At 53.1% G+C, this 16,358-nt stretch overlaps 1 protein-coding gene and 1 long non-coding RNA gene across 3 annotated transcripts in view; one reads left to right on the top strand and one right to left on the bottom strand.

Moving 5' to 3' along the window:
• Positions 1-7,967: 7,967 nt before the first annotated feature.
• LOC109495317 lies at positions 7,968-13,355 on the bottom strand. The gene is made up of 4 exons (XR_002150682.3): positions 12,989-13,355; positions 12,221-12,485; positions 9,445-11,714; positions 7,968-8,151 (listed from the first exon to the last, which is right to left on the bottom strand). It is a non-coding gene; the product is annotated as an uncharacterized LOC109495317 (long non-coding RNA).
• Positions 13,356-14,496: 1,141 nt separating this feature from the next.
• Positions 14,497-16,358, top strand: part of PPL (periplakin) — a 45,533-nt gene continuing 43,671 nt past the window's right edge. The window contains exon 1 of one of the 2 annotated variants that reach the window (XM_006942360.5): positions 14,497-14,734. In XM_006942360.5, coding sequence (XP_006942422.2) covers positions 14,673-14,734 — 62 coding nt within the window. In that variant the 5' untranslated portion in view covers positions 14,497-14,672. The remainder of the gene's footprint in view (positions 14,735-16,358) is intronic. The other variant, XM_003998979.6, reaches the window with a different exon arrangement.

The following is a 16,358-nucleotide window of genomic DNA, read 5'->3' on the forward strand; positions in this document are numbered from 1 at the left end:
CTCCCGGAGTTTACATTCCTGGGGGCCGGACGTGAGGTAAATAAGGCAAATATACCGTATGTGAGATGGTGAAAAACACCAAGGACAAAATAAATAAATAAATAAAAATAAGCAGGGAAGGGGTCCAAGAAGTGAACGGAGTGAGTGTACAATTTAAGACAGGGTGGATTGGCGCCTCCCAGGGAGGGTGACATTTGGCTCACACCCAAACCGTCTAGCCCTCCCAAGATCCCTAGAGAACCAGCCTCCCTTCCAAAGCCCTCCCTTCCCGCTCCCCATCTGTTCGGCCTGGAAGAGCCAACAAGCTGGCTCTGGACAGCCTTATCACCCATGTATTCATTCACTGGACACTTACTGAGCACCTACTATGTGTCAGCACTGGGTGACTTCACCCATCACAAGGGGAAGTCAACAGATTCGCCTGCCCTCGCGTGGCCCACAGTCCTGGGCAGGGAAAAGGTGTGCATGGAGACAGACAGAGCTCTGTTTAGCAAATACATAGGTCTTTACATCCTATGATAACCAGCCCTTGTTTGTTTCCTTTCTAGCCACACTCTGTAATCATTTATTCACTCATTTTATTTATTTGTGCGTTATTAAATATCCCGGGAGCTGTGAGCTCCGTGACGCAGGGACTGTGTCTGTCTTATTCATCTGCCCCCCGGTCCCCATGATCTTACTAGGTACCGGGCACACAATAGTTAGTGTGCAGTGCATTTTCTCAATTAAGATTAACAAGAATGGACGTGGAGCGCAAAGTTGCTATCTCTGCCACAAGGTGGCAGCAAACGACAATCCACGGCTCCAGGGTCTGCACACCGAGGGGAATTTGGGGGGGAGATGGGGTCCAGAAATGTTTCGCTGTACCTCGCACTCAGCAAGGAAACCAGCATGCTTGTCCTGGGCGTCAGTGCCGGGCGCGTAGTGAGCCTTAGCACGTAGTTGTTACAGCACGGAAAGCGTTAGGCTGGCATTAAGTATTCACAGAGTGGGATGCTTGCACCTGGAAGGATGGGGCCGAGCAGTCTGTCCCAAACTTTCCAGCTCCTAAGACTCCTTACAGCAGAGTGCACGTTAAAAGGCAGATTCCCGGGCATCGCTCAGAGGAGTCTAGGAATGTACCTGCTTAACAAGTTCCCCAAGCGATTGTTCAAAGTCGACAGGTCTGGCAGTGCTGACTGGCAGATCTTGGAGTTGGGGGGGGGGGGAGGGGGTGTCCTTCCAAGTGTTTAGGTATACCAGAGTGCTCGGACTAAAATGCCAACCCTAAGGGGGAGGTGGTGCGCTCATAAGCGGGGGAGGTCCGCTCGCCAGAGCTCCTCCCAGACGTGGGCGTGTTTCCACTCCAATTCACTCCCTTCCGTTTCGGCAGAATCTTCCCGGCTACCCACCCACACACGTGTCTCCTTTGCCACAGAAGGTGACAGCTTGGGGGAGCAGGAGCGGGCGTGGGAGATGCAGGGAGCGGGCCAGGAAGAGCCACAGGAGCAGAGGGAAGGCCCTGAGACTGCGGGGGAGACCCCAGGTTTCCTTGCTACCATGAGCGCCTCCCCTGCCTCCAATCGGTGAGCGAGCATGAGACTTTGAGCCCGGGGTGGGGGACAACCGACAGCCCAGCCGGCTGGGTACGGAGAGCTCAAAGTGGAAAATGCTGCCCAAAGAGGAGTGAGAACCTAACTCCCTCCTCCTCCAGCTCAAGGGAAGAGAATTAATTAATAACAGCACCTCCCAGCACGTGTTACCTGTTGTGAGCACTGTTTACTAATTATTCCTACCATCTATCGGGCACGCACTTGGCACGGGCTGTTCCAGGCACCGTTCTAAGGCTTTACAAACATTAGATCTTCAAAAACAACCTCTGTAGTGATGAAAATGCTTTGGAACTCCATAGAGGTGGTGGTTGCACTAAATGCCACTGAATTGTTTGCATCAAAATGGTTAATGTTAAGTTAAAATGGTTAATGGTTATGTTATATGACTATCACCTAATTTTTTAACCTTTTTTTTTAAGTTTTATTTATGTAAGTAATCTCTATACCCAAGGCGGGGCTTGAACTCAGGACCACAAGATCAAGAGTCACATGCTCTGAGCCAGCCAGCCACCTCACCTAAATTTTTTTGAAAGAACCTTTAAGGGGCACCTAGGTGGCTCAGTCGGTTGAGCGTCAGACTTCCACTCAGGTCATGATCTTCCGCTCAGGTTTGTGAGTTCAAGCCCCACATCAGGCCCTGTGCTGACAACTCAGAGCCTGGAGCCTGCTTCAGACTCTGTGTCTCCCTCTCACTCTCTGCCCCTCCCACACTCACTCTCTGTCTTGGGGATAAATAAACATTAAATTTTTTAAAATTTATTTTTTATTTTAAATTTTTAAATTTTATATTTTTTAATGTTTTTATTTAAGTTTGAGACAAAGAGACACAGAGCATGAGCAGGGGAGGGGCAGAGAGAGAAGGAGACACAGAATCTGAAGCAGGTTCCAGGCTCCGAGCTGTCAGCACAGAGCCCAACGCGGGGCTTGAACTCACAGACTGTGAGATCATGCCTTGAGCTGAAGTCAGATGCTCAACCGACTGAGCCACCCGGGCACCCCGATAAATAAACGTTAATTTAAAAATTAAAAAAAAAACTTTTAAGATCAAAACTATTTTAATCTTCCTTTTAAAGACAAGGAAACTTTGGCACAGAGAGACTGAGTAACTTGCCTGAGGTCACACAGCTACTAAGGACTTCAGACCCAGGATTCTGGTTCTCCCATGCCTTCTTCTGCCTGGGACTATAGCTGAATTACCCAGAAGATATGGTTTTCCAGCCTGAATTGCAAAGATATCCAGGCATCTGGCTCTGGACTAAGGGGGTACCAGAAGGGTGGACTGATTCCATGGAATCTCTGAGAAGTTAGTCTCAGGGACAGGAGCTTCAGCCTCTATCAGCTGCTTCCTACCAAAGCTGCCTTTTGTGAGGTAATTTTTGAAGATGTCAGAAACCACCTCACAACTCTGAATATCTCCCCCACAGATAGGCCACTGCCACAGGAAATTCAACCATTAGTAATGCATTTATTTGAGTAAAAAAACACTGGGCTCAATTGCAGATGTCCTCAGAATGCATCCTATAGGGAAATGTCCTCAGTTGAATAGCTCAGTAAGACACCAAGAACAGGTGGGGTGAGAAGGGGATTGGGAGTGAGAGGGTCCAAGGTCCAGACCCTTGTGGGGACACAAGTGGCCCTTGATCTGGGCCCTGGAATACATAAGGGCCCCGGGACAATGCTGAAGCTGGAGACGGTGGGGCATTTTTTTTTTTTTATTGTGGTAAATACACATAACATAAAAGTTACCATCCTAACCATTTTTAAGTGTACCATTCAGTGGTTTTTAGTACATTCACAAGTTTGTGCAACTATCCACCACTATCTAGTTCCAGAACATTTTCATCATCCCCTCAATGAATGTACTTAATGGCACTGAAATGTACACTTAAAAATGATTAAAATGGTACATTTTCTCAAGTTTTTATTTTAATTCCAGTTAGTAAAATGTAAGGTGTTTTGTGTGTGTGTGTGTGTGTGTGTGTGTGTGTGTGTGTGTGTGTGTGTGTTTTAAGGTTATTTATTTTGAGAGAGAGGCTTGAACCCACGAACCGTGAGATCATGATTTGAGCCACGATCAAGAGTCAGACGCTTAACCGACTGAGCCACCCAGATGCCACTGTAAGTTTTTATTATGTATATCTGACCTTAATAATTAAAGAAATCAAATTGGAGGGGTGCCTGGGAGACTCAGTCAGTTAAGCGTCTGACTCTTGATTTTGGCTCGGATCATGATCTCACAGTTTGTGGGTTCGAGACCCACATCAGACACTGTGCTGACAGTGTGGAGCCTGCTTGGGATTCTCTGCTTGCACACACATGCTCTCTCTCTCAACATAAATACGTAAACATTTAAAACAAAATCACATTGGAAAAGTTAAAAAAAAAAGGGGGGGGTAAATCATGTCAGAAGAGAAGGACCATTTTCCATGGAACGTTTTTGAGAGGGGTGCATTTGAGAGGGTGCAATGTAGGAAAATGATAACTCTGCTTTATTAAAACATAATTCTCGGGCGCCTGGGTGGCGCAGTCGGTTAAGCGTCCGACTTCAGCCAGGTCACGATCTCGCGGTCCGTGAGTTTGAGCCCCGCGTCAGGCTCTGGGCTGATGGCTCAGAGCCTGGAGCCTGTTTCCGATTCTGTGTCTCCCTCTCTCTCTGCCCCTCCCCAGTTCATGCTCTGTCTCTCTCTGTCCCCAAAAATAAATAAACGTTGAAAAAAAAATTAAAAAAAAAAAAAACATAATTCTCGCACCATATAGTACACCCACTTACAGCATACAAGTCAGTGGCTTTTAATATATTCACAGAATGGTGCAACAACCACCACCAATTTTTAGAACATTTCCTCACCCCAAAAGAAATCCCATAACTTTTAGCAGTCACTCCCTATTCCCCACCCCCACTAACTTACCCTGGCAACCACTGATTGGCTTTATGTCTCTATGGATTCACTTATTCTGGACATTGCATATAAATGGAATCATACACAACATGGCCTTTTGTGCCTGGCTTGCTTCGCCGAACATGATGTCTTCAAGATTCCTCCGCGTTGTGGCAGGCGTCGGTATGGCTGAACTGTTTTTAGTCACGACGCTTCTAACAACAAACGTGGGGGGCCGGGGAGGTTTCTGCTCAACAACCAGTTCTCCGAATCTCTGGACACCAATTGGGTGTCCTATAATTCAACTCGATTCTGATACTAACTGCCTGGACACACCACAAGTCAGGAAGTACCGTGCAAGAAATTCTCCCTGGGGCTGCATCGCCTTGTTGGCCTGTGGGAGGCCACCCGCAGGCTGCCCTATGCTATGGGTCACTAAGATGGGAGAGTGTCCAGGGTGGACGTGCCTGGGAGAGGAGGGGGCGGAGTGGGCACTCCCCAGCCCCTACTCTCCTGCCTTCACCCATGACCTTCCATAGGCCCCAACTTACCTTGCTGGCAGCACAAAGTCCCCCTGTGGGGCTGGGAAGAAGGAAACTTCTGTATTGATTTCCCACTACTGCTCTATCAAATTACCACACACTTAGTGGCTTCTAAAAACCCAGAAGTTGGGGCACCTGGGTGGCTCGGTCAGTTAAGCAACTGACTCTTGGTTTCAGCTCAAGTCACGATCTCACAGTTTTGTGAGTTCGAGCCCCACGTCAGGCTCTGTGCTGGTAGCACTGCCTTTCTTTTATAAGGACATCTGTCATTGGATGCAAGGCCCACCCTAAATCCAGGAAATCTCATCTTGAGATCTTAACTTAATTACATCTATAAAGAACTTTTTCCAAATAAGATCACATTCCTAGGTTGCAGGGGGTTAGGACTTGCACTTCTCTTTTTTGAGGGGCCACCATTGAACCCACAGTAGGGCCCACCTTGTGACTGCACCTTTGGTTGGTTTGCCTCTTCCTTGTGCATTTTCCTTCTTATCCCTGTTTCCGTGGCCTGAGGTCACTGCAAAAGTAAAGTCCCTGCACCCAGGGTCTGTGCACCCAAGCTCTGGTTGGGGGGTCAGGACCAAGACAGCTATGGTCTCTGACTCCTCTCTTTTGGAAGGAGGATGCATTCCCATTGCCTTTCAGCAAATTAGGTGTAACACCATCCCTTCATCCTAGGTTCCTCTGGAATAGTGCAGGGGGAGGGCAGGGATGGGGAGAGAGAGAGGTGGGGCTGTGATGTGGTCAGCCAGATCTGAGAGAGGTTGGACCATGGCGCCGGAGCTGGGCACCCCAATATTAAGGGGTTGGCTCAGGTCATGATTCTGCCTGCCAGGCTGGGGTCAGACCAAAGAGCTAGACGGGTGGAAGGGTAGTCACAGGCACCAAAACCTAGTTTGGCTCTATCAACAGAGCAGACCCCAAGGGACTCCCCTCCATGCCCAGTTCAGTCTCTGAGGCCCCAGTTGACCCACCAGTGCCTCCCCAAGCTTGCCCTGCCTGGGGGAGAAAGCCAGCGTCCTGAGCTGGCCACTCATCCTCTGTACCCGGGCCCAGTCTGACTCTCTGGAGCCACTCAAAGCAATAGCCACCAACCACATGCAGCTGTTTAAATTAATCGCGTGGATATTAACATATCATATTTATATAAATATGAGCAATAAAATTAAAAACTCACACTAGCCTCATTTTAACTGCTCAGTAGCCACATGTGGCTTGTGCCTCTCATATATATGGAATATTTCCATCATCTCAGGAAGTTCCATTGAACATGGCTTCTCCAGAGTCGCCCCTGGACCAGCAGAGGCTGGGCCCTTTCCGGAGAACAGGATGGACTGAAGGGGGGATGAAAAGGGGGGGAGTGTTTGTCCAGAGCCAACTGGTGTTGACTCATCAGTCTCCGAGGCCTGGGCCCGGGCAAGGGATTAAGCCTGAGCCAGTGACCAGAGAATGGCCTGGGAGGGCAGCGCATGGGGGCTTGGCCACCCAGCTCCCTGGCAGGAATGTTAGACCTCAGCAGAGAGAGTGGACAAAGAGCCCAGGCGAACTCAGACTAGGCAGGCAGGCAGGAGGGATACAGGGGGTCAGCTCTATTTTACATCACAAATGGCAAAAATGGAACAGTGGTGGGTCAGTTTCTTTTTTCACTTAATGCACCCTCTGTTTCCCTCCCTGTGAGGCTACGGGACCCCCCTCCCCCCGCCCATGTGTGTGTCCTCTTCCACCCAATGTCCTGTCCATCTCAGCATTGATCAGCCATACCCTCTATTTTTTTCCTTTCTCAGGATGGGAATGTGTGGATTGTATCTTGTTAGCTGCTGTATTCCCAGGGCTAGGCATACAATAGGGGCCGAATAAATGGATGGGTGAATGTGTAGGAGGCACTGTGGAGGCAAGAAGTCAAGATCCTCCCCTGAGGAGTTAGGGGAAGCCTGATATTTCTGGAAATGTCAGTGATGCTTGGGAGGCAGTATGATGAAGGAACCAGGGTCCCTGCAAGCAAGGATCTCCCTCCCCTTCCTTGCCAGGGCTCCAACCACCCTCATCCTTGGGTCTGACTGCTTTCCTCACAGTGTCTCCAGGCCCCTCCTCCACAACTTTGTCTGTCTGGGGTACCCCATCACTGGGGACACAGGACAGGTGCCATCATCCACACACAGGTGGCATTAAACTTACACCATCCTCCATCCCCACTCCTCTGCAGTGAGCTCCCTGAGGACAGGAACCTGAATATGTTGTACTTGACCTCGTATCCTGAGTGCTTAAAACAGGCCTTGTCACATAGTAGGTGCTTAATAAATATTTGATGAACGAACGCTTTCTGTTCATCTGAACACCTTTTGTATACCATAGTTCTGACTCAGGACCTACTCACCTTTGGTTGGACCTCCTCTGTGGACCTTCCCTGTGAACATTATCATGCATTGACCCTCTCATTCATTCATTTGTTCATTCAATAATGACATTGAGCACCTACACTGTGCCAGGCACCCTGCTGAATGGTGGCAGAGGTGGGGGACAAGGGCCCTGGCTCAGATTGCAGGGTTTATTTTTTTTAATGTTTATTTTATTTAAAAAAATTTTTTAACCTTTATTTATTGTTGAGACACCGAGAGAGACAGAGCATGAGCATGGGAAGGGCAAAGAGAGGAGAGACACAGAATCTGAAGCAGGCTCCAGGCTCTGAACTGTCAGGACAGAGTCCAACATGGGGCTCGAACTCACAAACCACAAGATCATGTCCTGAGCCGGAGTCGGATGCTTAACCGACTGAGCCACCCAGGCTCCCCATTAATGTTTATTTTTGAGAGAGAGAGAGAGAGAGAGAGAGAGAGAGAGAGAGAGAGAGACCAAGTGAGAGTGGTAGAGGGGCAGAGAGAGGGGGAGACTTAGAATCCGAAACAGGCTCCCAGCTGTCAGGAGACACAGAATCTGAAGCAGGCTCCAGGCTCCAAGCTGTCAGCAGAGTCCGATGTGAGGCTCGAACTCACAAACATCGAGATCACGACCTGAGTCGAAGTCAGACACTTAAACGACTGAGCCATGCATGCGCCCCTCAGTTTGCAGAGTTTAAATCCTGAGTTCCTTCCTGACCACCTTGAGTAGGCACTTAACATCTTGGAGCCTTGGTTTCCACATCTGAAAAATGGGGAGAGGAAGGAAGGCCACTTCATCATCTTTGTTGTGGCCATAATTTTACCACTGGGTGCTGATGTCAAAATCCACTGGATGGTATACTTTAAATATATACACTTTATTATATGGCTGTCACATGTCAATTAAGCTGGAATACATAGGCCAACTCCCTAACCCAAGCACTTAGCACAGGGCCTAGCACATAGTGCAGCAAAAGTTGTGATTGTTAATAGTACATGTCTTACTTCACTGAAGCTTTTCAAGACCCTATGGAGCAGGTGCCAGAATATTCCCACTTTTCAGGTGGAGAAACTGAGGCTCAGAGAGGTGAAGACATTTCCCCAGGGTCACATAGCTGGGTACCTGGCAGAGTCAGGACTCAAACCCAGCTTGGCTTCAAGCTAAAACCTGATTGGATTTTGTGTTCTGCCACTCGTGGCCTCGCTTATCCATCATTCAGGCCCCCAGACTCTGGAGGAAATGGGGTTCTGACCTTCTGACCTGGCCATTCCCAGGGGCTGTCACACCCTGGACACTGGCCCCAGAAATGCAGCCCTACCGGTCTGGGCAGCATGAGCCCTGGCAGGGCCCCGCAAGGCGGGGTAGAAGGAAGAAAGGCTGGGTGTTTAGGGGAGGATAGCAGTTTTGGGGTAGGGTTGGGCAGCCTGTCCTGCGGGGATCTCAGGCCTGGCAGAGCCTGTCTGGTCCCACCCAGCTCCTCTCTCTGCCCTGATGGCATGACCTCCTCACTGGGAGGCCCTTACAGCCTGGCTGAGAGGCCCAGGGATGGGCTGGAAATGAAGTGTCTGGAGAGAGGGAGCAGGTTGTACTGGAAAGCAATCCAGGGTTCGGTATGAGGCCTGGATCTGCAAGAGGGACTGAGGGGATAGTAATGCTGGGTCAGAGTGGGTCCCAGCCTGTGGGTGGGGCAGGGGCTGAGAGGTCCCCTGCAGAGCCAAGGGTTAACCCCTCAGTGACTGGGTCCTGAGGGGGAAGGGCCAGGGCTGCCAAGGGACACCAGGGCCTCAGAGTGGCCACTACTCAACCACTGTCAGGAGCTGTTGCAATAGTTGGACAATAGACACGGCTGTTATAGGTATACACCTGCATCCAGAGAGGGCTGGCAGGATGGTCATCTGAGCAATGGCTCTCTGGGAGGGCAGCAGGGTGGGGCTGCCTGGCAGGCAGTGGGGAGGTGGCCAGGATGGGGCAGTCTGCCAGGAGCCCCCAGCGGGTAGGGGCCGGAGGCACATTCTTGGGGGATGACTCAAGGGGCAGGCAGAGTGGGTGACTCACCATAGACCCTCTCCTGCCTCTGCTGCCAGGGTCCAACCTCCCATCTGGCCCCATGGGCTTTGTGGGGAGCTCACCAGGCCCCCAGCCCAGGACTGAGTGTGAGTCAGCCCATCTGGGCTGGAGAGCCAGCGTGATTTTTCCATCCCTTGCATTGTTCTGCAAGAAAAGTAAATACATGTTACAAAACACAGGGTGAAGCCGGGCCATTCCCCTCTTGTCCCCTTGAAGAGTGGGGAGAAGAGGGGATCCCATGCCAGGTGCTTGGCACGCATCATGGCACCCTGGATCTTCCCCATTTTACAGATGGGGAAACCAAGATTCCAGAAGGGTAAGCCACCTCTGAAAGGACACACAGGTGGATGTGGCAGAGTCAGGATTCAAACCCAGTTTGGCTTCAAGCTACAGCCTGTGGGCTCTTCCCAGGTGGGTGTAGACCAGGGCCTGAGCATGTACCGCATCTTTCTGTTCACAGCTGTTTCTCAGGGTGGCCCAGAAGCCACCTGCTTCAGTAACCTGGGGGAAGTTGTTTGTTAACATGCAGATTCCCGGGCCCTTCCAGACCCGCCCAACAAGGGGACTCTAGAATCTGCATTTTTAAATGCTCCTCAGGTGGAGGTGAGGTCATACAGTTGGAGACAGGAGATGGCTGTCCACGGGAGGATGGGAGGAGAAGGGGCTGTGGTAAGGAACAGGCTGCTGGGCCATCACACCCCTCTTTCTGGGGCTGGGGGAATGTTGCCCTTCTTGTTTCAGACTGGTTCGCAGGAACACCCCAAACCAGTGAGCGAGTGAGTGAACAACTCTCCAGCTGCTGGGGAAACAATGACCGCAAACAAGGAGGGGGTGGGTGACCCTTCAGAAGGTAGTGGCCTCCAGGGGTCAGCAGCCTAGCCCAGCTGCAGAGAGGGGACAGGCTTCAGGGGCCGAGGGTGGCCTGGTTGCCAGAGAACTGGATGGCCGCACAGGTGCCCTCTCCGTGGGTTTAACCATCAAGCAAACCCGAGGAAAGCAAACACCCTCCCCCGAGCCCCCACCCCCGGTCGGCAGAGGGATGAGTCACTTGGCATACGAGGGCTCTGCGGAACCAAACAAATCCCATCTGCCCAGAGGAGGATGCACGGGGCCAGAACACAGCTCCCACCCCATCCGGCCTGCCCACAAGCCAGTGTCGTGCACACGTGTGTACGCGTGTGCACGCACACAGAGCTGCACCAGCTTGGAGCCCAGCTTGGAGAGAACGGAGGGGGAGGATGGTGAAGCACAGCCCAAATTCCTCCCTGAATCTGCTAATTCTCCCCGAAGCTCCTGGGCCTGACCCAGCTGAGTCAGCGGGAGGCTGGGAGGGTGGAGGTGGGTGGGGGTCCGAGCTCAGGGCTGGAGCAGGCTCACCCAGGAACCAGCCCCGCTGTGCACTGGGCCTCGCAGGGTCTCGATGCTCTTTCCTGGAACAGGAGATAAGAGAGCTTTGCCCCAGGTGGAGAGGGCTGGTCTCCCCCCCCCACCCCCAGCTTCACCCAGTGGGGGTCCGTGGGGGAGAAGGAATCAGCTGAGGCATTTTGGGCACATGCCATGTTGCCTGGCACAGAGTCCATCCTCAATAAATGAGACACGGCATTAATATAATCAGTGTCATGACTGTTAGCAGCTGAGCTACAAGCAGGCTAACCAGGAAGCGCCCCCAGCCCAGTTTCCTCCCCAAAGCCGACCTTCACCTTTCTAAGAAGTATGGGGAAAGGAGATTCAGAAATTGGGAGAAGTCTAGAGTTTTGACACCGCTTGGTCACCGCTTCCTGTAACTGTTTGTACCCCTCAGTGCCACAAGCATCCAGCCTCCAGCTATGGATGTAATGTCCTCCCATTTGTTAAGCCATCACTAGAGACAGAGGGTGTGCTAAGTGGGTGACAACCCATGGGGTCTCGCTCTCTGAGGTTGATGCTATCATTGTGTGGCCATTTCACAGATGAGGACAACTGAGGCCGAGAGAGGCAAGATGACTTGCCCACGTCCACACAGCTGACAGAGACCAAGCGAGGACCCCAACCCAGGTCTCCCAGGCTGCTCCTCCCCATCTTTGGAGCTCTGATAAGGCTCTTCTTCCTCCCAGACTCATCCAGGTGAACTTGGCAGGTGTATCTTTGTCTCAGCTCTTAGACTATCAGCAACTTGAGGGGAGAGCAGCTTCCTGCTTCAGCACAGGGTCTTTTTCCCCCCAAGTTTCCTATCTTTGATGATCTTTACTCCTCAGTATCTCCTGGTCCAGTAACAAAGTCTGAAAAGGAAAGAGGTTACTTCACTAGAGCGTGGTGGTGGGTGAAGCAGAAGAGGGTCATCAGGGAAGGCTCTGGGAGGAGGGAATGCCAGACTTCAGTCGTTTTTAAACAAGTTTTTGAAAAGTAACTGAAAAGGCAATTCAAACACATATAAAAAAAATAAAATCAAGAGACATTTAAAAATAAAAATAGAGGGGCGCCTGGGTGGCGCAGTCGGTTAAGCGTCCGACTTCAGCCAGGTCACGATCTCGCGGTCCGTGAGTTCGAGCCCTGCGTCGGGCTCTGGGCTGATGGCTCGGAGCCTGGAGCCTGTTTCCGATTCTGTGTCTCCCTCTCTCTCTGCCCCTCCCCCGTTCATGCTCTGTCTCTCTCTGTCCCAAAAATAAATAAACGTTGAAAAAAATAAAATAAAATAAAAATAGATAAAAAATAAAATCCAAATACTGTAAAAGGGTATACAATGAAAATTTAGGTTTCTCTGTCACCCCTCCCTAAGGGGACTCACAGCTTGTGGATCCTTCCAGAAGCTTTCTGTGCATATACGTATGTGTATTCTCTTCCTCGCACTGTACTTCTGGTGCCTGGCTAAGTGTGTCCACATCAGGCCCTCATTCTTTTCCAGCTGAATAGTTTCGTAGTGTGGATACACCGTGGATTATTTAACCACTTTCTCCCCATGACCATCAGGTTGTCTCCGGAGCTTTCTCCATAGCAACAGTGCTTCCATGAACATCCCTTAAGGGATGCTGAGCTCCCATGTGAGAGCCACCCTGTAGGGATAGGCAAGAGAGAGAAGTAAGGAAAGGGTTTACAGGCAGAGTTGCCACATGGGCAAAAGCAGAGGGATCAACAAGGTTTCCTCTTGAGGCCCCGGCTGAGGCCCACTTGGGCCGTGGCGAAGGGGTTGTGGGCGGGTAAACTCTGCTGAGTTAGTGTTCAGGCCCCAAGTCCACCCGCCTCCACCCACACCTGTAATCTGAAACCTTGGCTTCTCCCTGACACCTGTTCCCAATGTTAGCTGGCTGGACCTGAGTCCTTTGGTGCCCTGCAGGCCCCATCCCTTAAGAGAAAGGCCCTTTGCTGTGTTTTGTCTTTTCCTTTTCTTATCTTGTAGTGGAACCAGGCAGCCGCAGCCGGAAGAGTGTTACTGAGTATCAGCTGGATGAGTGAAGGAAGAAACTCACTGAAAGCAGTAGGCCCTCCCCAAGAAAAATGCACAAATGGGCACATTTTGAAAGAAGCTATAAGGATGCACAGACCCTCTTAAGCTCACCCACAGATGCCTCATTAAGAATAAGGTTTTCCAGGGTGCCTGGTGGCTCAATCAGTTGAGCATCCAACTTTGGCTCAGGTCATGATCTCACGACTAGTGAGTTGGAGCCCCGCGTCAGGCTCTCTGCTGTCAGTGCAGAGCCTGCTTCAGATCCTCTGTCCTCTCTCTCTCTCTCTCTGCCATTAACATTAACAAACAAACAAAAAAGAGTTAGTTTTTCCTAGCGTCTCTGTAACACTTCAAAACTGAAGTCTTTAAATGGTAGGGACAAGAGATGGCCTAAAGGAACCTGTGTTTCTCAGATGCTCTGAGGTCTGGGGCAGTAAAAGCCCTTGGGGATCAACATCCCCACCAATGTCCTTATTTTATAAAGAAAAACATCTGGGGAAGGGACTAGCCTGAGGACTCTGGATCCCCAGTGGGGGATCCTGCCTCCCTGCCCTGCAGACCTCATTGCTTCTCCTTACCAGCTGGGCTCAGACCCTAGCCCCAGCACCCTCTAAAGTGGCGTGAACCTTCCTTCCCAGCTGTCTGGGCCCCATGTGAGCTCACTGCCGGACTGTTTACTGCCCAACTGCAGGCTTCTCCAGTAGCACATGCCTAACCTGGGTGCACAGATGCCCACTGTCTAACCCAGGCACACGGTGGCACACAATTTAACCTGGGTACATGCTGGCAGAATTGTGTAACATGGCTATTTTGAACCAGAACCCAGCTGCTTTTATGACCAGCCACGAAGTGGTTCCATCATGCCAGGGCCTGGAGTTATTCAAGTTTCAAAGGATTCAGCTTGATATGACGGCCACACTTCCTGCACATTTGGGCCAGGCACCGTGTTACGTACTCTGTGTGAAATCTCAACAGGACTCTCCTACTAACCTTTTTTGGGCTGGGGGCAGTTGTTATCACTGTTTGCAAATAAGGAAACTGAGGCTGGGAGCGGTCAGAAGCCTTGCCAGGTGTCAGCTGACCGTTTGTGGCGGAAGTCTTGGGGGATTTGATGCGCGACAGGTGCGTGCTTTTCTCAATCGTCATCGACACTATTAGCACCTGAGTGTCATTCACGAGCTATCCAAGGCACAGAGACCCGTCAGGTCTTTGCCACACCTGTCTGGGCGGGGGACACCTGGGTGTGAGCCAAGGAGAGGCGAGCATTGCGCGCCAGGGGCAGCCGGGAGCCAAGTGAAGGCACTCAGCCAGGGGGCGCGCCGGGGCCCCCGGGGACGGGGTGTGAGGGTGGGGCTGGGTGTGCCCGGGAAAGCTGGCCGAGCGCCCCTGCCCACCTGCCAGCCACAAGCGTGCGGGGGCCGGGGTGGGTGGGCGGTGTCCGGATTGGACCGCGTGTCCCACCCCCAGCCCTGGCCTGGCACCCCACTAGCTCGCACCAGGCCTAGGGCGCGCGCCCCAGGGGACTGGAAGCCCCGCCCGCCCGGTGGCCCCTCCTCCGGGAAGGTAAGCGCCACCTTCTCGGGGAGCGGCCGGGACAGCCGGAGGCCAGCGGGCGCCCCGCCCCCCGTGAGTAGTGACCGGTCGCCCGTGCCGCGCCGCACTAGGGGCTCCTGCGCCGCCGCTCGCTCACCTGTGTCCGCTGCCTGCCCCTCGGTGCGCGCCGGGCCCGCCCGCCGCCCACTGCCAGCCCGGCGCCGCGACCCGCCGCCCCCGCCCGCGCACCCCCAGCGCCACCATGAACTCGCTCTTCAGGAAGAGAAACAAAGGCAAATACAGCCCCACCGTGCAGACCCGGAGGTGAGGAGGCGCCGCATGGCGCTCCCGGGACGCCCTCTGGAAACCCACGCGCCGTGGGCAGCCCTGGGCGGGGAAGCACTTCCCGGAGCGCGGGGGGGAACGGCCGGGCCTGGACAGCTGCCGGGGGCCCAGAAAGCACGGCCGAGGAGGCGGGGAGCTGAGCAGGGAGTGCGCGACGTGCGGGAACGCGGCTCCCGAGGGACCCCCCCCCCCCTTGAGCTGGGAAGCACTGCCAGGGTGGGGATGGCGATGGGTTGGGGGCGACCGAAGAGAGACGCGATACTTGGCCCCGGAGAGTTGCAGGAGCCCCGAGGAGCACTCAGTTGGGCACCTAGAGGGCGGGGAACTGAGCTGGAAGTAGAGGGGACCTCCGTGTCCCAGGGTCGCCCTTGCGCTGGGGGTTCTCCTGCGACGGGGAAGCACCGCGGGGGTGGGTAATGGTGTGTCCGAGGACCCTACACCCAAGGTAGGGGTGCCACAGGGACTCAGGAAGCTTCGTCTAGGGGCTCACGGGGGAAGGGAAATTGAGTTGGACGGGGGCTGGCGGGCGTCACTAGCGCTTCTTGGAGAACGGGCAGGTGCTTCTGGCTTGGGGGTGGCGGGACAGTGGGGGGTGGGGTGGTGGTCTGTGTGCTACCTCCCGCAGCAGTTGCCGGTGTCTGCCACCCGGCCCTCCCGAGATTCAGCACGAAAAACCGGTGTGTGTGGGGTCAGTGGATGGGGGGCACAGGCTGAGGCACCCCTTTTTCCTCCCCCCTCTCTGGCAGCCGTGCTGGGGTCTGCGCGGTGGCTGGGCGGCGTCGGGGCCTCCTTCGCCGATGCATGACTTCTCAGGGGTGTGCCCCACCCCCACCCCCCCAGCCCAGAAACTGGCGGCGTCTCTGAGCCGCTGGTTCCCAGGGCGGCCTGGGAAGGGAATGACCTGTCTTGATGTGTTTGCGTTGAGCGTGCAGCCCACGTCCGTTTTGATAAGCCTGATGTATTCACTTAATAACCGGTTTAGGGAAGCCTCTTGGAGATACTGAGATTGAGAGAAGGGGCGGGACTTTGACCCCTTCCTCTTCCCTTCTCTAGCAAATATGAGGTGGGGGCTCCTGGCCAGGAAGGTACACTTCACCAAGCTTCTCCTGACAAAGGGCTTCATTCAGGTGGGAGACTCCAAACTGCACAGCCCCCCTGCCTGGGACTATCCACCCCCAAGGTATCCTCACCCCCTTCCAGGACCAGCTAAAGGTGAGAAGACTCTGGTCAGGGCTGTCACAGTACCCCTGTGGTCCAGCCCAGGCAGACCCTTAAGACAGGTGCAGGCAGGCCTGGGCACTGGCAGGGGAGTGTGGGCAGTCCGTTGTTTTGCATTCCAGCCTTTTCAGAAACTGCACCAGCCTGTGATCTCAGGGTCCCCATCTCTCCTATGTTCTGCTTCAAGCTCAGAGACATTTATTTTCTCCCCTTCCAAAGTCCCCCACTCCCCAGCCTCCCCAGACTTTCACAACCCCAGAGATTGGGCAGGGCCCTGCATGCTGTTTCTCTGTGTCTAGGTCCAGCTGGCTCTCAAACCTCGCCGGGGTCCCGTCCAGTCCCCGAGCTGTTCTCTGGGGCATTGCACAATCGCATACTCTGTGCC

Source organism: Felis catus, chromosome E3 (genome assembly GCF_018350175.1).
Source record: "Felis catus isolate Fca126 chromosome E3, F.catus_Fca126_mat1.0, whole genome shotgun sequence".
NCBI lineage: Eukaryota > Metazoa > Chordata > Mammalia > Carnivora > Felidae > Felis > Felis catus.